At 41.5% G+C, this 26,871-nt stretch overlaps 2 protein-coding genes across 5 annotated transcripts in view; both read left to right on the forward strand.

The window, feature by feature from the left end:
• The window catches only part of arfgef2 (ADP-ribosylation factor guanine nucleotide-exchange factor 2 (brefeldin A-inhibited)), a 44,833-nt gene extending 24,316 nt beyond the window's left edge, over positions 1–20,517 (forward strand). For both annotated transcript variants that reach the window (XM_080733221.1, XM_080733222.1), the window contains exons 24-39: positions 45–85; positions 274–443; positions 1,195–1,346; positions 2,264–2,436; positions 2,888–3,048; positions 3,984–4,114; positions 5,950–6,079; positions 6,806–6,941; positions 7,995–8,133; positions 8,843–8,900; positions 9,313–9,424; positions 11,863–12,002; positions 12,804–12,981; positions 14,229–14,367; positions 14,768–14,885; positions 19,190–20,517. In XM_080733221.1, the coding sequence (XP_080589347.1) occupies positions 45–85; positions 274–443; positions 1,195–1,346; positions 2,264–2,436; positions 2,888–3,048; positions 3,984–4,114; positions 5,950–6,079; positions 6,806–6,941; positions 7,995–8,133; positions 8,843–8,900; positions 9,313–9,424; positions 11,863–12,002; positions 12,804–12,981; positions 14,229–14,367; positions 14,768–14,885; positions 19,190–19,354 (2,143 nt within the window). In that variant the 3' untranslated portion in view covers positions 19,355–20,517. The remainder of the gene's footprint in view (positions 1–44; positions 86–273; positions 444–1,194; positions 1,347–2,263; positions 2,437–2,887; positions 3,049–3,983; positions 4,115–5,949; positions 6,080–6,805; positions 6,942–7,994; positions 8,134–8,842; positions 8,901–9,312; positions 9,425–11,862; positions 12,003–12,803; positions 12,982–14,228; positions 14,368–14,767; positions 14,886–19,189) is intronic.
• A 2,618-nt stretch (positions 20,518–23,135) lies between these two features.
• The window catches only part of bcl2l1 (BCL2 like 1), a 39,257-nt gene continuing 35,521 nt past the window's right edge, over positions 23,136–26,871 (forward strand). Inside the window, exon 1 of one of the 3 annotated variants that reach the window (XM_080733291.1) lies at positions 23,136–23,209. The gene's annotated coding sequence lies outside the window, so the exon portion shown is untranslated. Of the gene's footprint in view, positions 23,234–24,618; positions 24,807–26,871 lie in introns of those variants that run through there. The other 2 variants (XM_080733293.1, XM_080733292.1) reach the window with 2 other exon arrangements.

Below are 26,871 nucleotides of genomic sequence, written 5' to 3' on the forward strand. Positions count from 1 at the left end.
GTCTGTGTTTTACAAAATGTAAACTTTGTACTTGTTTGTTGTAGGATCTTCACCGGCTCCACAAGGTTAGATGGAAATGCTATCGGTAAGTTAAAGTTTACAGTTTTATTTCTGTTAGTTTCTATGCTGCATGTGTATCTGAGCGCCTGAACCATGCTTGTGTAACAGACTTTGAATTCTGGTGTATCTGTGTTTTGTGTTGTTTTTATTTCCTTTTCTTTGTGTGTGTTTACTGACAGACAGCTGATAGTCATCTGGTGTAATTTCTTTCAGTGGACTTTGTGCGGTGGTTGTGCGCGGTCTCCATGGATGAGCTGGCCTCGGCCCATCAAGCCAGGATGTTCAGCCTGCAGAAGATAGTGGAGATCTCCTACTACAACATGAACCGCATCAGGCTGCAGTGGTCCAGGATCTGGCAAGTCATAGGAGACCACTTCAACAAGGTCAGTTCACGAGGGAGATGGTGTAGAACAGAGGTTTTCAACTGGTGGTCCTTGAAGGTATTGCGGCCCCTGACCATGCATTTAGTAATGTAGGAAAGTGATTTTTGTTTTTATTTTATTTTTTCAAGTTGAGAAATGCCGTGTACATTTTGTCAGTTACTGGGAAGTTGGAAGTGAAAACATTTCCACAGAAAAAGGAGTTTACATTTCCACAGAAAAAGGATTTTGATAGAATCTCAAGAAGGGAAGGTGTACCAGATTGACTGGATGTGGATGAGTCATCATTATTGGGAAATGTAATAATAATGAAGTCACATGTCACATGTGCCCATGTAATCGCATGTGTTTGCTCATAAGTTGCAATCGGTAGATCAGTTAACATGAGTTTAATATACATACGTAGAAGGTTAAGAGAACAGAAAAAGATTAACCGTGGGATAGGAATAGATCAATGGCTCTCAGCCTTTTTTAGCTCTGGACCGGTTAAATAATTACTAAGTTAAGTTAATAGGGTTTCCCCCCACACCACAGCCATATCCCCACCCAACAATAACAGTGGGCCCCAGGTTGATTCTTAGTCAGGGTGGTGGTTCCTTGTTTAGATAAACCTGAAGCACATTTTCATCTGTAACCCCTCCTGTAACTAGAGACATGGCCTAGAGACAATTAATGTTTTTTACCAGAAAGAAAGAAATCCAAACATGAATGTTCCTTCTTGGTCTTTGATGGATACCTCTCCTGTCCTGTGTAGGTGGGCTGCAACCCTAACGAGGACGTGGCCATCTTTGCAGTGGACTCTCTGAGGCAGCTGTCCATGAAGTTTCTGGAGAAAGGAGAGCTGGCCAACTTCCGCTTCCAGAAGGACTTCCTCCGGCCATTTGAACACATCATGAAGAAGAACAGGTACCAAGCTGCAAGGCTTTAAAAATGCATCGCAATATAATTCTCCTGGATTTAAATGTTCTCCAGTATCTTATTTTTATTTTTAACATCCTACTTTTGTGTGAAAATGTTCTAACTTAAATAAACATTGAGTCATAAATGTTCTCCAGTATCAAAAAATAATGCTTTATGGTAAAACACATAGGCAGTGAAATACTGTGGAATGTGATGGAAAATCCCCTGCTGGAGGGGGATTTTTGAGAGATGGGCATGTCAGAAAATGGATGATGTTGTAAACGGTGGTGTCTGTCGGAACCTGTCCTGAGACGGACTACGTATTGCCCGAACCCGACTTGAACCCGATCATTAATTATCGATATGGGTCTGACCAGAGCCCGGCCCATGGCATAGCGTCGGGTTTAGAGATGGTTGTCCCATCTCTAAACTCTAGACCCCATTTGGGGCCCCCAAATTATTTTGTGGGGTCCCCAGATGATTAGCTTAATGTCATTTCTTTTTCTCACTCAATGGTAAACAAACCAACACACAATATACATGGTATCTGCACATTTCTAAAGTGACAATTTAAGGACTTTCAAACCGTTTTAATGCCAAACTGGCCAAACTGTCAAATATTACGTAAGCAAGAGACGAACATTGTGAAAATAGCCTCGCGTTGCAAGGCGTTGTGAGCATGTAGATCGGCTGTTTTCACAATATTTATCTGTGGAACCAAGTCACATTAAATGTAATACCTACATTTCCAAGTGCTTGTCAGGGTGGGGGTCCCCAGTTCAAATATTTATTTTGGGGGTCACGGCATGAAAAGGTTTGAGAACTCCTGTGTTATATGTTCCACTAAATTCCTCAAATGAAGCGTGCACACACACACACATGACACAGAATTGTCTCTTCCGCCCCTCCACACACCATCCCAGATCTCCAACTATCAGGGACATGGTGATCAGGTGCGTGGCCCAGATGGTGAACTCCCAGGCAGCCAACATCCGCTCAGGCTGGAAGAACATCTTCTCAGTGTTCCACCAGGCAGCGTCCGACCATGACGAGACCATAGTGGAGCTGGCCTTCCAGACCACAGGCCTCATAGTCAGTGAGTATTAACAGCAGCTGTTACCCAGGGGCTGTTTATCCCGATGGATCAAACTGTAAACACCAGGTGTGGAGGTAGAGTGAGTAAGTGTTTGTAGTGAAGTCTCTTATCCGCAGGAACAAACAGTGAGTGAGCTTCAACCGGACACCACGTTATATGAGATGACACGCATGTGGAGTTCCCCAAACTTCCATAACCACTCAAACCCTCTAATCTCAGTGAAACTGACATGAGTTGCAACTTTAGAATTATTTGAATCTATGTTAATCATCCATATCTTAATGGACCCCAGGAAGACTAGCTGTCGCCCCGGCATCAGCTAATGGGGATCCATTCAATAAACAATAAACAAATCTAAAAGCCAATCTAAAATTTGATTGATTTGAGATTTTGAGAGCAGCGTGATCACGTTTTGTCTTTTGCTACCTGTATCTCTCCTTCCCTCCCTCAGTGAACACCTTCCAGCAGCACTTTGCAGCTGCCATCGACTCTTTCCAGGATGCAGTGAAGTGTCTGTCAGAGTTTGTGTGCAACGCTGCCTTCCCTGACACCAGCATGGAGGCCATCAGGCTCATACGCCACTGTGCTAAATATGTCTCAGAGAGGCCACAGGTAGGAGCTGTTACAGAGCACCACACACCCAATGTTGATTTGTGACTTCCTGGTCCTTAACCTTGAACCCTAGCATCCCTCTTCTGGGGTGAACTTCTGGCGAAAATAAGTGATCTACAAACTCACAGCGTGTCGCAATGCGACTCCTAATGATGGGCTAGTAGATCAGCTATTTTCAACAAAGTTAATACACTATAGTGTGTGTGTAGACTAGAGCATGCTAAACATTTATAAAGCTAACGGTATTGTGGTCTTGAAACAATATCTATTTCGCCTGTACATAAAAAAAAAACGTTTCTGATAACATTTTAGGCAAAAACACAGTTGCTTGGAAATGATTCCTGTCACATTTACACCAGTTGCCTAGTTTAAAAGTTAAACTAGCAACCGTTAACAGTATTTGGGCTTTTTTTGGCTTCCATGCAGTTATTGGGTAATCCGACACAATTACGATATAGTGACGATTCTCAAATCAGTAGTTTGCAGTGTTTTCATGTCATCTTTTGGTATCACCAGCGCTTACTTGGAACCTCAATGGCGATAATAACCATTAAAGTACCAGGTACTTTTGCCTAATAGAAAACAAAAAAGAACGCAACCGGAGACAGTTATAATATGCATGTTTTTTTAAGGGACTCATGTTCACATAAACCACCCACACAATGCAACTCAGAGTTGACAACAGATCTACATGTGATGGGGACTTGCCAGTTTATAGAACACTGAATTATTTTTGCAAGAAGCTAACAAAAACATGGGGGAATGTTTGTTTACCTGTCCTGTTTGCAGTCTGTCACAGAAAGTATCATCAAGGCTGTATAATACAAATCACCATCAATTAAAAATGTAAATATGCAAGGTATTATGCAACATTGTAAATCCACCCAGACAGTTTTGTTCCACCAACCACTTTTACACTTTTGCACCCCTTCCAGGCTCTGAGAGAGTACACCAGTGATGACATGAATGTGGCCCCTGGTGACCGTGTGTGGGTTCGAGGCTGGTTCCCCATCCTGTTTGAGCTCTCCTGCATCATTAACCGCTGCAAGCTGGATGTCAGAACCAGGTAGGAGCATTATAGCACATTATGCACTGCAGTGACTCAAAAAACATATGTACAAAACATTCATGCACATAGTGTTCAAAAGGAAGGATAACACAAAAATGCCTTTGAGCTTATTTCCATTTTGGTCCTATTGATGATAAGACTATTGATGATAAGAAAGCAATATGCAGAACATTTACATATAAACCAACATACATTAAAACCAGGACCAGCTGGTATTCAGAAAGCCCTTTAGGGAGGACCTGAAGCTAACAATAGTACTAATTGATGCTTGGAGTCATTGTTCACACTATACTTACCCGTGCTTCCCGGCAACTGTGAGCATCACTTCCGGCATTGGCTGTTTAATACAACTAGCTCTTACCCGTTCAAAGATATGAGCTCCAAAATGATGTGCAGTGTGTGGGTTATGGGATGTGCACTGTGCATACAGTATATGAGGGATGGAAAGTAACTTTAACTGGTGCTTGCATGATAATATGTAGGAGCATCAATGTAAGAAATACCCGTTTCGTTTAATGGCTACCCCCCCCCATCCCCCCCCCCCCCCCACTCGCCTGCGCACACACCCGCCTGCCTGCACACACACACACACACACACACACACACACACACACACACACACACACACACACACACACACACACACACACACACACAGAGAGCTGGTTAAACATGTTGCCTCATGCTAGATGCAGAATAGATGTGCCTCAAGCTAGATGCAGAATAGATAGTAGATACACCATAAAAATGCTAATATACAGCATACGATTTGTGAAAGTGACAAACGGGCTTCACAGTTATGTCAGGTGTGTTCATATGCTAATGGTGATGCGATTTCAGATCAATTGCTGAGCTCCGAAATGATGTGCAGTGTGTGGGTTATGGGGTGTGCACTGTGCACACAGTATATGAGGGATGGAAAGTAACTTTCTGGTGCTTGCATGATAATATGTAGGAGCATCAATGTAAGAAATACCCGTTTCGTTTAAAGGCTACAGAGATACTGTGTACCGATCTACATGACAACATCTGAAAGAGGGCCAGCCAACAACCCCCCCCCCCTGCCCGCCCACCCACACACACCCACACACACACACGCGCACACACACGCACACACACAGAGCTGGTTAAACATGTTGCCCCATGCTAGATGCAGAATACATATGCCTCATGCTAGATGCAGAATAGATAGTAGTTACACCATAAAAATGCTAATATACAGCATATGATTTGTGAAAGTGACAAACGGGCTTCACAGTTATGTCAGGTGTGTTCATATGCTAATGGTGATGCGATTTCAGATCAATTGCTCCAGCCACTGAGGAGAAACGCTGTGACAGACAGACAGACAGACAGACAGACAGACAGACAGACAGACAGACAGACACTCACTCAGACAGACATTCGCAAAATTATAGTATAGATATGGTTTCACCTCCAGAATTTGGGCTTTCTTCCACCTGTTTTGGTTGATAGCCACAAATAGACAATTTTTACAACATGAACCAGATCCAGAACACCAGTAAAATATTATTTGATCATTACAAATTTCCAATTCAGCTGTTCTGTATCAGAAATAGGCTTTTAAGAGTACCGATAGGAAAACAAACTGATAGTGAGAGCTAGTGTTGATGGTTGACTGCTCTCTGTTCGGAAACACACACACAATCTAGTCTCACTCAGTCTAACAGAGGTGTGGTACTGGTCTGGAGTCAATGCTGAGAGCAGTCAAGTCAACGTCTTATCTTACATATTCTCCATCTGGGCAGTTGTTGGGAGCCACGATGCAACCTATTCTGATGCCTGAATGTTTGCCTGTGTTTTTGTGACAGGGGACTGACGGTCATGTTTGAGATCATGAAGAGTTACGGACACACTTTTGAGAAACACTGGTGGCACGACCTCTTCAGGATCGTCTTCCGGATTTTTGATAACATGAAGCTGCCTGAGCAGCAGACAGAGGTGAGCATGAGCTGTCAAAATTAATCGACAAAAAATGTATTACTTTTGCTGGACCCTGGGTGGGTGTGGTTGCCTATAATAGTCAGTGTGTCAGTAACTGACTGACTGACTCACCATTGTTGAAACGCACATGTATGATAAGAGAAGATGAGACCTTTTACTGATCCTGCTGGGAAAATTCTGCCGCTAAAGACATTAGGAGGAGGAGATCTGACTCAAAGAGAGAATGACCCGCACACTGCCGCTTGTCCGTTTCAGAGAATTTATTAATGTAGCAACGTTTCGGTCACCAGACCTTTCTCAAGCTGAATTCATGAAAATGATTTCTGCTGAAAAGAGCCACCATAAATCTACGTATATTATGTACTGTAACCAATGTTGCAGCCTCACACGTTGTTGTCAGATAAACGCATTCATCAAAATGTAATATTTGATTCAAAAGAAACGACACCTCATCTTCTAGTTTACCAGTCCTGCCAGTTCTAACAGATCAGAGATTAGATCACAAAGAAGAGGGAAGTTGGCCAGCTTTATGCACAGTCAGGCTGAACTTGGCTTGTCTAGTGTTGGATACACACAGCCAGTTGAAGGCACACTGTAAACACACTGTATTTAAATGGGAGAACGTGACGGTAATTGAATTCATGTTGGACACAATTTAATTGGCGAAACCGACAACGGCAGGCTCTGAGGAGTCACATCTGTTTGTGTTTGATTGGTGTCCAGAAAACGGAGTGGATGACAACAACATGTAACCACGCGCTGTACGCCATCTGTGACGTGTTCACCCAGTTCTACGAGCCCCTCAGTGAGGTGCTGCTGGCTGACATCTTCACACAGCTACAGTGGTGTGTCAGACAAGGTGAGTACCCTCTACCTCAGGGTTCCCCAAATAGTTTTCCCCAAGGGCCGAATTATGTCTAGGGTGCCAAGCCGAGGGCCACAACATTGCAGGGGGCGACGGTGGCGTTCCCGCTACTCTAGCAACAGTTCAGATATCGTCGTTGTCGGGTGAAAATCTTGTATGTCCAAAACCGTTTGTTTTGCATTTATCATTTAAAAAATGATTTAAACTAGTGAAAACAGCCGATCTACAAGCATGTGTGCTTGTAGATCTGCTGTTTTCACTACCTTTGTGCGACGGCCTTGTACGATTTGCAAAAGAACATACAAATTTGGAGATACGAGATTTCCTGCCGACAACGATGATATACTAGTGTTGTTGCTGCTCTTATACCACCATTATTACTGGGGTTGGTGGGGGCCAGACAGTAGCCCCCCGCGGGCCGCAAATGGCCCGTGGGCCGCCTATTGGGGAACCCTGCTCTACCTGAATACCTCATATGGTCCTGGATGTGGAGGAGGTGCACTTCCTCTAAATGCCTCCTTGTCTATGGGTGTTCGGCTACAGTCAGTATAGAAAACTTCCAAAGAAATTTGGAAATAGCAGCACTCCAACAAGTACAAATGCAACACTTCCTTCCTTCCACACTTCCAAAGTCTTTTTGGAGTGCCACTATTTTTACGCTGTTGTTTTTAATACTTCATTATACTCATGTGATGTATTAAATAATATTTTAAGGTAGCAAGCTAACACAGGCCATTGTGTCAATAGTGGTAATTAATGGGACTCATTAACTAGAGACATTTATAAACGGCTAATGCTAAATTAAGAATCCCTAGCCTCGAAATACCTATGTTGCCTATTGGAGAAAGTCTGATCTATGCATTCTGAGGAAATCCTGAACAGTATCATTTATTTTTATTGTATTTTATTGTATTAATCTGAAAAGACAAATTGTAAAAATTGTGTTCTTGCAAGACACAATCACAATAGTTGTCTAAGGAAGACACAGGTTATCTGAAGTTGCATGTTTGTTGACATACACTGTATCTCCCCTGCCCTGCTGTACAGACAATGAGCAGCTCGCGCGCTCGGGCACCAACTGTCTGGAAAACCTGGTTATTCTCAACGGGGAGAAGTTCAGCCCAGAGGTGTGGAACATCACCTGCTCATGTATGCTGGAGATCTTCCAGAACACCAGCCCTCATGCGTACGTCCCCCAGTAACATCATAACCAATGCCATTTAAAGTCTGTTCACTTGTTACGTTGTTAGACATACACTACAACATTTGTTCTCAGCTCAGTATCAGAGACAATCATTTAGTTGTTTTATAGTTTGACAGTCACCACCTTAGTTTTAAGTTTACTCAGAGCATGAACAAATGAAATCAGTTAAACCTGTAAGGGACCATTTAGTTTCAATTGTACACCCTTTGAGTTAGTCAGTATTTACTGTGTACTTACAAAATAATGTTTTTATCGAATAGCGATATCCTTGTGGTTGAATAGGATTTTTAGCTGTAAATATTCATCCTTGTTATTGGCACTTAATCACGTGCATTCTATATTTGATGTGACCAAATAAATGTGTATGACAGGAAAACGTATACAGAATTTGAACAGATGTACGACATGAACAATTAAATTATTGTTCATCTTAGTAGATCACCACTGATATTTAAATAGGGATTTACCAACTTGTGGTAAATTTGCCACATATGTGGGGTGTGACAATAACACATTTACAGTGAAACACAATAATCTGGGAAAGATGACAGTTACAGTGAAGCTCAAAACGACTACTTGATGAATCAGGTCTTAGGTACTTACCATGATTGCGCCTCGCCGCTCTGACAGGATATAATTTGTCCCGTCACGTGACCCCTGATCTGGCTGCTTTGTTTGCTTTTCTCATCAGCTTGTTGACGTGGAGACCGGCCGGTCAGGAAGAGGAATCTGGTGATGGCAAGCATACGGTAAAATAAACCAACAATCCAAACATTAACTAGATAAGCAGAAGCTTCCACCACGTCGCTTTGCCGTATATGATGATTTCTCCAGTATATACAGAATTGTATTCAAACTAGTAGATCTGTCATGAGTCGTGCCATCTGTCATATTGGACAGAAAGCACATTTTCCGGTGGTTTCTAGTGAGGAAGTGAAAAGTCATACAATAGATCATGGTTTTGACCAAAGTAATATGTTCTGATTTAGAAGATTAAAACGTGCATTTTTTAAATACTGATTTACTTCACCCAGCAATACATACATCACAGTTAGTTGTACTAATGCCCTTTAAATATGACAATAACTGCTAATAAGGAATACACATCATATCATAACACACCTATCAGCAAAGTAATGTCCATATTTTTTCTGTTTTCAGGATGTTGACTTTGACACTCAGTCACAGAGCAGCTATGACAGAGCTCTCTCTGAGAGAGGAGGACACAGTCAGATGTCCAGTGATGACACCTGGAAGGGAAAGTCCAACACTAGTGAGTATATGCAGCATGTACAAGTACAGATGCTTACACACACACATGCAAGCACGCGCGCACACGTGCGCATACACACTGAACACTGCATTGTGATTTGTGCAGCTTTGTTCTTCAACTGCTCACCTACTGTAGAAACTTGCTATCAATAAATAAAGATTGGTCAAGAGCCCACACCATTACTGGCCATTGTAGGTATGACTTGGAGTCTACTTGTTGACAATTATTGTCTCCACCAGCCGAAGGCATGGGGGAGAGTATGTTTTCCCCTCCGTCCGTCCGTGCGTGCGTCCGTCCGTCCGTCCGTCCGTCAGTCCGTGCGTCCTCGCAGTTTGTGAGCACCTAATCTCAGTCGCCGTTGGCACGGTCGCTGCCAAAGTGAGCACACACATTCCCTGGATGCCAATCTAGAACCTCTGCCCTAAATTTTTCAAATGGGCCTTTTCTAGCGCCACCTAAGCCCCTTTTCCACAGGCCCAACTCCACACCACTCCACACCACACCGCCCACTTGTGTGAGGTTTTCCACTACAAGGTCCTGGGTAGAGTGGTGTGAAAGTGGTACTAAACGGGGTACTAAAAAGTATCCACTCTAGAGTAGGTCTGAGCTAGGCCAAGCAGGGCCAAACACTTCATAATGACTGATCACTCACTGGGTTTTCATTTAGACCACCAGGATATAGTTGTAATACATGATAATAGATTCTATTGTGTTATAACCACTATTATAATCTATTATAGTATATTATAATTATCATAGTAATACATTAATACTTTATAATATATTATAATCACAGTTATAATCCATTATAATTAGGATAGTTGTAATACAAATTTATTATGTATTATAATCACAGTTAAAAGGGTCAATTTGTTTCTTACCGATAGGGGTACTTTTGTGTAATGGAAAATGTAGATATTTTTATGTGGTGTGGTGTAGTGTGGTGTGGTGTGGTGCTAAAACTGCAGTCGAAAAGGGGCTCTAGTGGCCGATGTTCGCAAAACACATTTCTGTGCACTACTCTTACAGGATTTTGTCCAAAAATCCTACAAATCAGTAGGCAGTATCTCGACAGTCATGTGATCGACACAGATCTGTCCGATTTTGCATATTCCATCCTGATTGGCTAAGATTGGCTTCCAAAGTTTGTAGGATTGAGCCGTTTTGAACAAAATGTCTCAAATCACAAACGCAAAGTGCAATTATCATGAAATCGCGCACACACGTTCCCACTAGGCCGAGGAAGAAATGCCACTTATTTTTTTTTAAATCAGCCTCATGGTGGCGCTATAACAGGCCGATTCGTGGTTTTACCTATAACTCCACCATATCAGTTTCAAACTTTGTAAGCGCACTCCCTAGAGGCTAAGGATAAACCTTTGCCCTGCATTTTTCACATCAGCCTTTTATAGCGCCACCTTTGGGCCGACATATGTAAAACACATTTTTGGATATTACTCCTTGAGATTTTATGCAAAAATCACGCAAATCGGTACACAGTATCTCTATAGTCATGTGATCAAGTCCGATCAGTCTGATATTTCATATTCCATCCTGATTGGCTAATTAGCTTCCAAAGTTTGCAGGATTGCTCCGCTTTTGAACAAAATGCCTCAAGTCATCAACACAGCTTGCGATAACCGTGAAATTTGCCACACATATTCCCACTAGGTCAAGGAACAAATGCTACCTTTTTCACATTGGCCTGTTATAGCTCCACCATTAGGTAGACTTTAGCAAAACACATTTTTGGAACACAATGCTTCAAATCATGCATGCAGCGTCCGATTGCCATGAAGGATCTAAGGTGAAGAACATATGCCACCCTTTTTACATTGGCCTATTATACAGTAGCACCACCAGGACGCACGGCCTGGTGGAGACCTGTGCTCGGAAGAGCACTGCTTCTAGTTGATCATAAATTACATGTGTATCATGGCAGCTTTAAGTTCTGAATATGTTAGAATCTTTAAAAGACTGAAAATGCTTGAATTCCTTAAATTTGTGCAAGTAACTGATCAATCATCAGTTACTATATTGTAATCCGTATATATTTTTTGCACTGTTTATTTTATTTTTATTTACTTTTTTTTTTTTTACTATATCTACTGCATAGTACTGTGTTCTATCCGTCTGTCATTCAATGTTATATGAGATACTTCAATGGTTTCCTATGGAAATAAGCATAGTTACCTTTTTATATGCAAACTTCTAATAAAGTCTTCAATCAATCAATCAATCAAAACCTTCACCTCGTGTATCTAAATAGAAGTGTAAGCTCTGGGGAAGGCACGTTGAGGGTGCACGAAATGTGCTTGAATCTGAGTTTTGAAAACATGTACAAACAATATGAAACATAAACTGAATGTGGAACTGCTTTTTAAATTGTGTTTTTTTTTACTGATATCTCAATCTGCTTGTATTTTTGTGTGTTGCAGGAGTGTCAGACCAGAAGCTGTTTGCAGGGCTATTGATTAAATGCGTGGTACAGCTGGAGCTGATCCAGACCATAGACAACATTGTGTTCTTCCCAGCTACCAGCAAGAAGGAAGATGCAGAGAACATGGCTGCTGCACAGGTTGGTCACAGCGCCTACCATACCAGTAGACTCAAGGATTTTACTTCACCATTTCACATCACATTTGTGAGCTGCCGAATGTTCCAACAGAATAAGGGGCGCTAGGGTTAATTACTGGTGTGGTTCTTTTTCACTTTCTTGGGTTTGAAAGCTGAAAATGTAAACAAAAGGGCAGCAATTAAGCAAGAATCTACTTGATGCTACAAGATTTATACAATTGTGTCAATAAACTAACTAACTACACTAATTCCAATATCTCATGTTATAGCACAACCTTGAGTGTTTTAATGCGTTCATTATTCAGTTTAATGATTAATATTTATGATTAGAAAATGAAAACGACTTTGTTCATGCCCGCGGCTGCCGGTTGTTGCTAGGCTACAGTAAGGTAAATAAGGTGGATGTGTTCGCAGCGTTATATCGAGAGGCATTAGAGTGCCTCTCAGCCAATTATGATGCAAGGTCGTAACTAACTGGTATGATAAGTGAGGCGCTGTGCTAGTTTTGACCTACAAAAGTTCATCGAAGTTCACTTTTGATAAATTGACGGAGAATTAAACCTTTTATAAATGTCATCTCGTTGCTGTTAGCATTTATTATGCATTTTCACTGTTTGAGGCTTCAAAAAGTGCTTTGGACCTAATTCCGTGAAATGGCAGTGACAAGAGGCACTTACTTAACGTTAACACCTGAAACGACAAACCATTGCACACCCTGTTTTAGTTTAACTTTTTTAACGCATGAATGAGGTCGTACTTGGGCAAGGTTTTGATTGAAGGGCATCCTTTCTCCTCCTGTCAGAGGGATGCTCTGGAGGAGACGGAGGTGGAGGCAGTGGAGCCAGGGTTAGACCAGGGCATGTACAGACAAATGGCCTCCCAGCACCTCTTCAAGCTGCTCGACTGTCTGCTGGAGTCGCACACCTTTGCCAAGGACTTCAACTCGAACAATGAGCAGAGAACAGCACTCTGGAGGGCAGGTAAACACAGAACCATCCTTTTTATCCATTTGTAAATCTTCGCATTTTAGCGTATTAGCGTCCATAGCATCCTTATTCCTTGCATCACCCAGTTATTTGTCGTTGTGTACAGCTTGGGCTGATGCAGCTGGGCTGAGGCTGGACAGCGTGGGCCATGATGAATGCTGAACGCTAATTTTGTTTATCACCTTCTCATAGCCTTTCTATGCAAGATAATGAGAAATAGCTTTTGATCAAAACTTAAATAAATAGATGAATATTACTTTAAAAAAAGGAATGTTAGGCCCAGTCCCCACTGGGTTTCCTGACAGTGTTAGAGGGAGTTGGCTGACAACGTGGCAGGTGTTGCTGTCATGCCTCTCCCTTATTGATACAGCCATTCTGTAAACCGTCAAAGATTGCTCTTTTACATTTTATTTTGGCTCCTTTGCGCCTGGATAAACATAAGTGTCTCCTCGAGAGTGAGTTTTTATTATAAACTGTGGCTTTTAACGAGTGCAAAAACAAAATGTGTACTCTGTACCTATTTTTAAATAATATTGTATGTTCTTGTCATTTTGGCAAATGGCAAATTTACAAGCGCATCTCAGCTCTTCGTGAGCTGTATTTTCACGACTGTCATAACCACATTTTACCGACAAAGTTTTGTTTGTTTGATTTACAACAAAGTATAAATTATAAAAAAATCAACTTCAACTGAGTCCCTTGACTAGAATTCCAAATGATGTTCTTGGGGTTAATCGTTCCTGCAGAGTTTCAGGCTTCCTTTTCCTGTGTGACATTTGCTACTAAATAATGGGGGATCCCGAGGCGTTCCAAGGCCAGTGTGGAGATATGATCCCACCATCTGGTCCTTGTTCTGTCCCATGGCCTTCTCACAGCTTGACACAGCCTCAAGGACTTCCCTAGAGAGATAGATGCACAGAAAGCATCCAGACTACTACAGTAGATGCCTGAACCACCTTAACTTGTCTTGCCTTCACTAGAATTTCCAATGTTGATTCTGTAAGATCTACTTGTGTCACACAGTGACAGCCTTCTCCAACACCCCATGCTGGGTGACCTAGACTGTAGCTAAAATAGTCCTGTCATCATGTTCTTTCCAGGCATGTCATATAGGCTCTGTGGTTGCCTGTTGCTGATTCTTCCTTTGAACTGCGGTCTGTCTGTCTGTCTGTCTGTCTGTCTGTCTGTCTGTCTGTCTGTCTGTCTGACTGACTGTCTTTCTGTCTCCCCTTCTCCCACAGGGTTCAAAGGGAAGTCAAAGCCCAACCTGCTGAAGCAAGAGACCAGCAGTCTTGCATGCAGTCTGAGAATCCTGTTCCGCATGTACTCTGACACCCAGCTGCAGGCCTCATGGCCTGACATACAGACACGCCTGCTGCTGTGAGTAATCTCTCAAGAACAGGCTAACTGAGCTCCAGTTTTCAAATGAAAAGGACATTTTCTTTGACGATGGCTAGCCAGATTGACTGTGAGTGTCACCTGTCATTAGTGGTGATGATGCATCGGCACCTACTTGAATCACCCATCTGTGTTATCTGTGCATATGTGTGATAATTATGTTCTAACTCATAGTTAAAAAAGTAACCTTTGGAACTGTTTTCCCTCTACACCAAATCTCTTCTTTTAATATACCGGTAGCCGATTTACAAGCTCACAACACGTCACATTGCAACTTGTTGTGAGCTTGTGGATCTTTTCGCCCATTACATTACATAATACGGATGCTTGGGTTCAAGTGGTTGGTAATCTACGGTACCTCTACCTGTGTTTTGTGCCTCAGGGTGTGTAGTGAAGCTCTGGCATACTTCATCGGCCTGACGTCAGAGAGCCACAGAGAGGCCTGGACCAGCCTGTTGATGCTGCTGCTCACCAGGACACTACGACTGCCTGACCACAAGGTACTGGAGGTCAACCACTTGGAACATCACATGATGATTAGGAAACTTTAAAAGGTGGTAACTTTGAAAAAATTAAGATTAACTTATTGTGAAAATACATGCAGTCTCCAGTCTCTTCGGTCTACCTTGGACGCTGCTGAATCTGGCTATATTTGCATATTTTCCAGAAATATGCAAATATTCTTTGGGTCACAGGGAATGTGAAGTTTTTTTTTAAGATGTTATTTGAATATAGGAATGCATTGGGGGATTATGCTATGACTATGTGTAGTGTTGTCATGGTGTTCATTAGATTTTGTATTCTTTTTGTAAGACCTTGACTGTAATGGGTGTTCATTTTCACTACCCCTCTGCCTTTTCTCCTCAACGTCGAGTCACCTTGTGTGGCTTGAGTGATAATTGGTGGTGATTTTAACCCTGACCATAATCTTAATTTACGGTAGATATGATAACAAAAAATTACAATTCAGATAAATGTAGTTTACAGAATTTGTACACATTTTCAGCCATGAATATTTAACATGTATAATGTGTTTATAAACAGATAATTGGGTCTACGTCTGATTTATACTTTGTGGCGTGCAACAAACGGCCAATCTACAAGCTCACATGTTGTCGTATCTTGGCCATTTTGAGTTTGTCGATCTGCTATTTTTGATGTGTGACACCGATGTGCAGGTATAAGTATAGGTTTAAAAATACACTGTCAGACACACGTGCACACTTTATCTCTCTCTCTGTCACTCACTCACTCACTCACTCACTCACTCACTCTATTAATCAAAATAGTAAAAAATGGCAAACAGTTTAGGCATGAGGGGTAAGGCTTTGTCCATAGTCACTTACACACACACACATATGATTCTAGTGTGCTGTACAACCAGCTCAGCTCCATTGTATCCTTGTTATTTATGGCGATAGTGAAGCCAGCCTGCCTGTTGGCGGAGGTCCTGTAGATATATAACTGATGCAGAAAAGCAAAACAAAAGGTTTTGACTAACCAAGTTGGGGAAAGTCCCTGGATTTCCTCTCTTCCTCCACTCAGGCTGCACATTTGGTTTCCATAGAGGAAGGAGACTGGGGTCAGTGATGATAAGAACAATATTTAAAGGACAGAGCAGGGTCTTCCCCGAGAGGCTACTATAATTTTCCTTATTTCTTATTAATCGAAAAGCTATTTTTTTAAATAACTTTTCATTGTTTTGTTTTTTCAAATCGACAACTTATTTTTTACAAATAATTAAATAAAATACAAGCTCACAGAGCTTGTAGATATGCTTATTTGATTTAAAAAATCTATTTGTTTGATTAACGGTTACACCCCTTGCACACCTGCAACCTATCGAGTTCACTTTGTGTTCTTCTGACGCCTATCTCCTGCTTAAAGGTGTCTGTAATTATTTAATAATTGACTAATTCTTGTCTTGGATGGAGCTGGGAAAATGAAAGAACATTACTTCCCCCTCCATTTAAATTTCAATGTAGTTTACTCACCCCCTAATTTTTATGTTTTCCTTGTTGCGACCGTAGGGAGCATTTACTATCAAAACCTCCACGGGCTGTCCGTCCGCAGACCTGCCAACCCGTACGCATTTTGCGTACTAAGCACGCATTTTAAGGCTCTGTACGCAGGTACGATATTTCCCCTCATTGCTACGCAATTTCGGGGAATGGGCGCGGCCCGCGGCGTGGTATAACAACACATTCTGCAGCAGCAAACGAGGCAAAGATTTTTGCAACCTGCCGTGTAGTTCCTCCCAGGCACCACTTGAAAGGTGTGTGAATGGGGCGCATGGCGCTGGGGAGCACTAGAACAGAAGATATGCTCGTTTTTTTCGGCAGAAGAAGAATTGAACCGGATGCCATGCGTGTGTTTTGGTTTTCAGCGCGGTGCAGCATGTACACTTACGCTACAGTACTCATCATAGAGTTATAATAAGAAGCTACTCATCTCATCTCATAGCTATCGCCGCCCGGTTTGTACAACGGCGATATTAATACGATTAATTTATAAAGAAGATAAACGGAGAATGGCCGTGTTGTGCCATTCATCGGTGTCGCCCCTACAATGCTGCCGTGCAACGAGTAGTCTGACTAACAGGTAATATATTAAGATAACACTCAGCTAAGGTGAATTCACATGTCAGCAGCCACGATGGTGAGAATGAAATGGTTGTTATGGTGTTGTCGCTCCTCTCCGCGACGCGGTTAGGGTTTTAATCAAGTGAATCAATAATATTATACTATTAAACTGCGGTCGCCCCCGCGACAGCTTGTTGTGTATGAAGCCTGTGTTATACTTCGTCATACGACGGTGTTGCACGTGAGCGAAGTCGGGAAATGTCAAAACTTGTGACCAGGTACAATGAACTGTAGCATACATTGACCATGATTAGGCTTTAGAGTAAAGATCCAAACGAATGAAAATAAAATACTGGGCTCCCTGTTCCACTATCTCTAAATGAGTATGAATGGAGGAATTTAATAGGGGGACTATGTGTATTGTCAAAAACATTAAAGGTGAACAAGTTATTTATCACCTGTGAATATATGAAGACATTAATGGTTTGTTAACAATGAGTAGCCTGTATCCTCTATGAATGAATATACAGACTAGACGGTATTTGATCTATACACAATGTAGGCCTATATATCAATTAATGAATGCACTAGAAACCTACATGAGTTGAATACTTTCAACTTCATGCAAATCATGCACAGAAAGGTGGTTTTATTTAGGCTGCTCAATTAACAATGTTTAACAAAGACACAGGTAAATATTTAAAGGTAAATAGCCTACCTGACAATGTAAAGCTATTTTGCTATTTGAATAACATGATTATGTTGATGTATGTTCATTCATTAAGTCACTGGTGAGACTGTTTTGCTAGTCTATTGGGCTAATTGTTAACTAACTCTGAGCAAGTGCAGTTAGTATATTTTATTAAAGATTTGTCAACAATATTGCCAAAGCAACATTACTGTATTGCCTGGTAATACTAGCCTACCTTTTCTCCAGACCAAATGGCATTTTTATTTAAAAGGTTGTTCTAACATCTTGCCTCCTCCTATTAGTGTAAGTCAAGACATGCAATGTGCTACATTTCTGGTGTGAAATTTTGTTAACATAACTGTAAAGGTCCCACCCAAAAAGGTGCATGGAACCCCCCAAAATATACGCTGTTTTGTGCGGGAAAACAACAAAAATTCGGCGCCGCGCGCTGCGGGCGCCGCGCGCTGCGGTGAGTATTCAAAAAAGTACTCAAGTACTCAAAAAAAATTCCCAGGGTTGGCAGGTCTGCGTCCGTCTGTCACACGTCACACTTTTGCCCTGCTCATATCTCCACAACTGTTGCCCCCATCCATGCCAAATTTTGCACACACACTCCTTACCTGCCAAACTACAACCTCCAAGGACCCCCGGAGATCCAGGGACCCCCAGGTCCCTGGGGGACCCCTAGGTGTAAAAAATGACCAAATGACCACCCCAACTGGGCTGCTCACGGGGAATTCCTGGGGACCACCCACTCCTGGTGCTCCAGAACGGATGCAAAAGTGGTGACGCCCCCAGTGGAGGACCCCCTCCACTGCAGCTCACATAAAATGCCGTAACTCGGGCTGGGAGCGTCCGGGAGAGCCGGGCCGGTACCTATTCGTCCGCCAAGGGAACGCGGAGACCCCACCCCTCATTTCTCACATGGCCATCTTCTAGCGCCACCTTCAGGCCCATTTTTAAAACACATTTTTGGCCACTGCTCCTACAGTTTTTGCCGTAAAATCACTACACAGTATGTCTACACTCATGTCATCAACATGGATCAGGGAGATTTTGGAAAAACACATTTTTGCCCTATTTGTGGAGTTAACCGACCTACGGTCACTTATCTCCCGATTAGGGAGTCTTACTGGTTTAAATTATTTCAGAATAACTGGCTTTAAATGGTAAATGGTGCATTTATATAGCGCTTTTATCCAAAGCGCTTTACATAGATTGTGCATTACATTCACCCATTCACGCACACATTCATACACCGGTGGCGGAGGAAACCATGCAAGGCACCAACCTACTCACCGGGAGCAATTAGGGGTTCAGAGTCTTGCCCAAGGACTCTTCGACATTAACTCAGGGGGAGCCCGGATTCGAACTGGGAACCCTTCGGGAACCCTTCGTGCTCTAATAACGGTTTCTCTACCTCTGAGCTATGTCGCTTTAACAGAGTTTACTGGGGTTAACAAACTTTGTTTTGTCTGATCTTTTCCTCTCTCACGCATCTCTCTCCCATCTCCCTGCTCCGCTGTCCCAGTTCAAGCCCCACGCATCCTGCTACTACCCCCACCTGTGTGAGATGATGCAGTTTGACCTGATCCCAGAGCTGCGGGCCGTGCTGAGGCGCTTCTTCCTGCGCATCGGCGCCGTCTTCCATATCGCCGCACCCGATGGCGCTCACTGTCGGACGCCCACGTCCTAGGACAGAGGGACGCGGAGGGCAAGTGGGGGTGTGTTGGATGTATGTGTGTGTGTGTGTTAGGGGGGAAAGACGAATGGACAAGAGGGGAGACTCCGCTCTTGTTCTGCCCCTGTCCGAACTGAAACTGTTTCTGGAGGGGATTGGGGGAACAGACACTCTGTAGCAGTAACTCTCTCTCTTTCTGATCAGGACTTTTTTTGTTTAAGGTTTTTTTTTTTCGTTTGCTTTTGAAGTGCAGTGTTCTGCTCACTTTTCTTCTGCTCCTGTCCGTCCTTCTATCCTACCCTTATCCTCCTCCTCCTCTGCTGGGAGAACAGCACTGTGACTGGGGACTGGCGTCACTGTGTGATTGTCGTCTCTCGTCACCACCACCCCCTTTGACTCTCAAAATGTAATGACAACAAAGGAAGTACAAATTGAATAATTTATTGATATTGTTGTATACCCCTGCACCTGATTTTGTTGGTTTGTTTCTGTGTTGATTTGTTTTGTTTTTGGGTCTTTTTAATGAACAAAAAAATGCATATCTAAACGGCAAATGAAAGATACTGTTGTATTTGTTTAATTTTACCATTGCCTAATGGAAAAAGCTTGTTGGCCACCTGTGCCTAGTACAAATATATATATGTGTATAAAGAATTATAAAATAAAAGACACACGCTGTCCCGGGGACCCAAACTAACTGCTATTTTATCATTCTACCAATACAAGTTTAGTTGTGTGAGGCATACGCCTGGTGTCCAGGGTCTAAAGTACTGTAGTCTTTTGAGTTGAAAACTGGAATGGCAATAGCAGCAGTACTACAGGTCCCCAGGACCGGAGTTGAGGACCACTATCTTAATAGGCCTAGAATTATTGAATGCTTTAGCTATTGTGTGCAAACATATGTATTTTTAAAGCGAACGTTTGTATCTCAAATTTTGCTTCTGGGCGGTCCCTGGAACTAAATATTTTGAGATGCGGGTCCGTGGCCAAATACATATCATTTTGGGGGTCCTTCACATGAAAAGGTTTGAGAACCACTGACATAGTAGTCTCTCAAGAACAGACTAACTGAGCTCCAGTTAAGTGAAAAGGACCTTTTCTTTGACGATGGCTGGCCAGATTGCTGACATAGAAACATAGGTTTAAAAAAAAACGTTAGAAGGATTCAAAAGACACTTATAGAATCGGGTCAAAATTCAAATTTTCACGATTTTTCAAAAATAGCAGATCTACAAGCTCGCAGTGCGGCACTCGGTGCCGCGCTGTGAGCTTGTATATCTGCTATTTTTTAATAGTTAAAGCATCCACTAATTTTAGGCCTAAATGGGTTATAGCATTGTGAATTCTTCTTCACCTCCTTACTGAGAGTTTGGCGATCTTATTAAAAACATTGTGACAGCTGAAACCCTGATCTATCAAAGCTTTATTGTTTTTTTGTTTTGTTGCGCTACTGTTTTCATTTAAGCGCTACCAGCTCACTGCAAAGAGACTGAAGACTAATCAGCTGCATGTGACAATGACCTGTAGCCCTGATAACACTATCACAGATCTCTGTGACCTGTAATGCGGTGCAGCTTCAATTCTATGACGTCTCACGCTCTCCATGGTTACGCTCTGTAAAGTGAGATCCATATTATTGACCACATATACATGCCGGATGTTTTTCTCTCGTGACATGCTTGGGGGTGGGTGGGAAACCCCATCCCCTGAATATGACACAGGAGTGAAATGGCCGGCAGATGAATATTGTCAATTGCCTCTTAATGTGATTCACTATTTTACTTATTTATTTTCATGTTGCTGATAATATGTGATTATTTGTTTTATGATTATTGCTAGTTTACACGAGGGGCCTGGTTGAAAGACTGACTATTTGCCCGAATTCATGCATTCCCTCTTGCGCTGGTCTATAAGTCCTGTTCTGAGTTAGGAAAAAACTAGAAAACAAAAACTAGAATTCTCTCCTCCTTGTTCTGTTCAGGGGTTCAAGTCACCCCTAGCCCTCCTCAAAAACGTGTCTCTCCAACTGCGGCCTCTTGCATCAAGAACGTTTCCTGCACATAAAAAAAAAAGATGGTATTTCCTGTTCTCAAATGGATCCGTTTTTATATTTTCCATGTCCTTTTTGTGTCGTTGAAGAGCTCTCTGACGTATTAACACCATTCAGTGTATAACCTCCCTCTGCTCTGACCCATCCAGTGTTGTCATCCATAGAATTCTGTCACAGAAGGAGTTGAGTAGTAAATAAACCAAACCTCTCTTCCATGACAAAAGAAACATTGGAACATCCCTGTATTAATGCTTTGCAGTTTATTCCGCTCTGCTCTCTTTTTTAAAAAGAAGGATGTATGTAATTATTTAAAGTGCATTTAAATATTTTTTGAGAAGCATTCCTTCCCTCACAACTATGGATGTCTGCTTTTTCCCTAATGCTAGGGAATATATAAATATATATACAGTATATGGAGAAATACAGACTGTAAAGTTTTCATGTAAGATACAGAAACGAAAGTGATATACTGTACTATACATAATATTGTGATGTAATCTTCCAAGCATTTGGTGAAGTAATCAATAAACCCTGAATTCTGATCCTGTGCACGTACCTATATTGATTGATTTCTTTGTCAGTCTTTAGGCCAGAGCTAATGGAAAGAATGATGAATGTGTTGGTCCTCCTAATTCCTCATTTGTATGCATATGAAATGAAATGTGTAATTCACTCTTGAAATATTTACTTTTACTTAAGTGCTTTTTACAACCACACGGTGGCACTGTGGTCAACTGCGACAGCAGACTGCTGTCTGTGGGCCACGCTAGATTTTGGGGGTAACAAAGGTTACCATGGAGATGTGTGACATCCTTTGTTTTGGGAAGTGAAGAGGAATGCTGGTCAACTGTCCTGGTGGACATCTGTCAAAGGAAAACCTCATAACTAAAGTCCATGAAAGGCACGAATCAGTAGCTAGAGGTAAGGGACAGTTTCACAGAATTAATAAGTATTGTGGATTTTGTGACATATATGGAAGTGATTTTGCAAAGTGAGCTATTTTGCGTTAAAATATAGCTCTATAACCCCCTTCATGTTTTGCATGTAAGCCAGAACGTCCACAACATTGGAAAATGAGCTAAATTTTTAAATGCAGTCTTTACAGTGTAGTGTACTACAATTTGCGGCATTTGCCTCTCCAGGTTGAATGAATGGTTGAATAAAAATCACTTGTTCACTTGGACCAAACACAGGAGTGTACGTGGTTCGTTGTGGGCGGGTTCTGGATCGTTTGCCAAAAAGAACCGATCTATAAGCTAACTACGGGTCGCGACTCAACCCATCGTTAGCTTGTAGATCGTTTCTTTCTTTTTTTTTTTGGTGACACCGTCCGTCGTGGTCGTGGTGGTCACTGGTTCCCAAACTTTTTAGCTCAAGTCCCAAAAGAGAAATTAGATGTTTGCCCGGGACCCAAGCCAATGAGAATATTTTCACTAGGCTACTTCTTAACATTTGTTTTCTGATTTATGGAATTTATTATATTTTTCTTGAATAATTAATAATAATATAATTAATTAATAATAATTGAATGAGTTTTGAATTAAACATTTTGCTTGGCTACAGGGAAAACAATATAGGCTATGCTTCTTAAAATAAATGCATCATGCATGTTGCTAAGGTATGGCAACATGACTTCCAGTCATGTTGCCATACCTTAGCGTTTGCTGAACTGACGCCACTGCAGTGTTCTACTATGACGTACAAACTGGGCTTGAGCGCAGCAGCCAGCCAGCCATCCAGGCTATGACGGATATGATTCCTGCCGCTGGTGTCTGGATTGTGGGCGAACAGACATGATTTTACTGGGACTGCTTTTACAAGTAAGACGTTCTCGTTTATAAGTCGTAAGTGCATCATTCATCTCTATGCATCCTTTAGCGGATGGTCTTTATTACTTACTCTATGGATATTAATCATGATTCATAACGATCACTGTCTGACACAGACAGTCTCATTTCTCCATTCCACACGACTGCATTTTCCGGCGTACACATACGTACACGTATTATAACCCAACCTGAACTAGCTCGAAAAGCTTGCAAAAAAAAAATGCGCAAAAGAAATATGCTACGCTTTAATAGCTCTGATTCCTCATTCAGTCATTGTTTTCGAGGTTATTATTATAGAGTGTCTTTGCAATTATTGAATGCCTTATACAGTAATAGACTACACTACACTCACTGCTACTGTGAAATAGCGAATCGTCTGCGGATTTTTCCAAATGTACAGAGACGATGACAGCCATATTCATTGTACAGTACAACATCTGCTGTGTATGCGTCTGTCACCGATGTTTTCCAACAGAATAGATGTTGTAATGGTTTATGATTATAGTGTGTTTTATAGTGCGGTGCGGTGTGTTACGCGATTGAACGGTGGGTGGTGGAGCACAGGACTGTGATTAAAGGTCTCCCAAAGTGTTGATGATAGGAGAATGGAATGGAATATCTTTGTTACGTAATTGGGGTAGGCTGGGCGTGGGGTAATTTAGTTTTACCAAGATGGTAATGTAAGGCACCACTTCCTCCCACGTTTTTTAAATATAATATAAATATGTTTTTACATACCATACTTAAAAGATTCTGTTTTTTATCATTGTTTTACCATCGCTGATACATACAAGCAGTAACATGACCGTGATATTGGCCTAACCCAACATAGCTTTGTGGAATATGTCTGTTTCTAAAAATCTGTATTGGATGCCAGTATTATTATTTTGTTTCTAAACTTTATCTACTCTATCTTGTGCGCATAATTTCAACAGTGGTGTAAAGTAACTAAGCACATTTAATTAGTACAATTTTGAGATATTTGTACTTCCAATTTCCAATTACCTTTTACATCTACTCCACTACATCTCAGATCCAAATATTGTACTTTTACTCCACTAAATCTATTTGAAAATGTTAGTTACAAATTACTACGGATTTTTATTACAAATCATATAGGCCTATTAACCACTTCAGCCATATACATTTTGACTATTTGAAAATAGCCGATCTACAAGCACATTATGAGCTTGTAGATCTGCTATTTTCAAAAGATTTCCACCACTGTCAACAAGGCACATGCCATGATGTAATGTTCAAGGCAATAGAGTACCCGAGGACCTAATCTGGGCGTGCAATGCGTGCAGTGGAGAGACAGAGGGGAGGGGATAGGGGAGGGCTCACACACAGCAGCAGACAGACAGAGACACTCTCACACACACACACACACACACACATATATAGCGATAGGCGAACACATACATATTACACACAGAACATTGATGCGCACACTGTAACAGCAAAGTCTGAGCATTCTTCTCCTGGATTCTTTGACAGTCTGGAAACTGTCCACTTTCAGGACTAGCTGTAAATTGAAGAAAGTGATGAAGCTGAAGGGAGCAGCTTTTAGTTTGATTGCGTGTTGTTGGTAAGATATGTCAGTTTTACTATGTTGACTATCATATAGGGAATTAGGCTAATGGTTGTTCTGTCTGGATGTATTAGAATATTGTTCTTATCAAACAGGATACATACAAACAGTATGGATGTTAACGACGAGTAGCGTTATTCTTCTACCTGTGGGTTGAACTGGACTCACTTCAACATCACGAAGATGGTCTCACTTTTCATTAAAAAAGCACGCAATAACCTGTACAACTTGCTTCCATTTTCCAATAACATAACTTTGGAGGTGACATAATTGGAATGTGTATTTAGATGGGAATGTATGGCCGTTCGCCACTTTGACGCATTCCAGTAGGACCAGTGTGATGTTTACATGTGAGTGTAACATCTCTCATCTGCTGTGCGACCACGTGTGTGTGCTGTGGCCATGTGGCCGCGTTGTAAACATTAATGGCTGCGTTGCTTTCTTTCTTTAGACCGTTTCCACGACATCTAATTGAAAACATGGGTTTTATTAACGGCGTGGTCGCATGACAGTATATTAATGTATTATGCTAGCAGCTAGGGCGATATGCATTATTGGGCGTTTTGGCCAGATGCCAAGAGTTCTTTCCATGGTACTTTGGTGAGCATCCATTGTGTCAGGTTGTTGTGTGTTATGTAATAATAAGCTCAGGATTTGCGTGGAGTTCCCCGGCAGTTAGGTAGCCCCAGGTTATTAAACACTGCCAATCATGTTACGGTTGACATTACAGTAGGAAAGGAAAGGTCATAGCTTGGGATATCAAAGGTTGCCGCCCACACATCTTTGTGTTGGGTTCCTACCGTTCCTTGTTGGTACAAAAGATTTGGTTAAATGGGGACTTAAGCCCTGAGATCAGAGATGATACACTGTGTGAACTTGTTAATGTAACAAATATACTGGAAACTTACATTTTCCGAGTCAAAATGATTAAATTAATTGTATAGATTAATTGTATTGTTTAACAGTTAACTAGCCAAAACACTAAACACATATATATATATATATATATATATATATAGATCTTATATATAGATATATCTTATATATAGATATCTTATATATAGATATATATATATAGATCTTTCAGATCAAATCTGTTCTGTAAGTTTGATTGTAGACTAGCCCTCACTGGCTTTTTTGATCTTTTGACAAAGTTGTTTCCTGTAATGAAACACAAATGATACATTTGTAGTAGTCTAATAAATTGCCACTGTATCTCCATATTTAATCTTTTTATGTTTTATTTTTTTTCCTTTTTGTTTCATCATTGAATGTCCTATTTTATACTTGGTACAAAGATATATCACCTATACAACCCAGTGGGACACTGGGTTGGAAGTGGTAGTCTGTGACTGAGTTTGTATTTAACCAATGTGACTAATAACTACATTGGATCCATTGGAATACAGATTCTTTTTAGCGTTTCCAGTTTTGGATAGGCTATACGCCTGACAGCGACGATATGTCTTGGAGAAACATTTTCTTTCAACTTCGCTATTGCAAAGTGACAGCTGACATTTCCCCTCATTAAGAAAAGTGACAGTGGATGTTTTCCCTCATTAGGAAATGTTAACTTTAAAGTCTGTGCTTCCAGTCTTTGATGATGCATTCTAAAACGCCTAAAATATAGGGATAATAATGTCTCTGAGATGAGATGCAGACATCTGTTGCACTTTGATGATACACAGACAGGGGCGTCACGGGGGGGGGACTGAGTTACTAGGGCCCAAGGTGGAGGGGCCTTCATTATTTTATACTTTAGCTATTGAAAAATAGCAGATATACAAGCTCACAGTGCCGCGCTGCAAGCTTGTAGATCTGCTATTTTTGAAAAGTCGTGAGAATGTGTGCACATTTTTGAATATATGTATTTTTTTAAGCAAACATTTTGCTTCTTGGGCGGGGGGTCCCTGGAACTATATATTTTGAGATGGGGGTCCGTGGCCAAATATATATCATTTTGGGGGTCCTTCACATGAAAAAGTTTGAGCACCATGGACAAGGAAACATAGGTTTTTCAAAAAACCTTAGAAGGATTTGAAATATTCAGACTCGCACAAAT

The sequence above is a fragment of the Nannobrachium achirus genome, assembly GCF_963921795.1.
Source record: "Nannobrachium achirus genome assembly, chromosome: 9".
Taxonomy (NCBI): Eukaryota; Metazoa; Chordata; class Actinopteri; order Myctophiformes; family Myctophidae; genus Nannobrachium; species Nannobrachium achirus.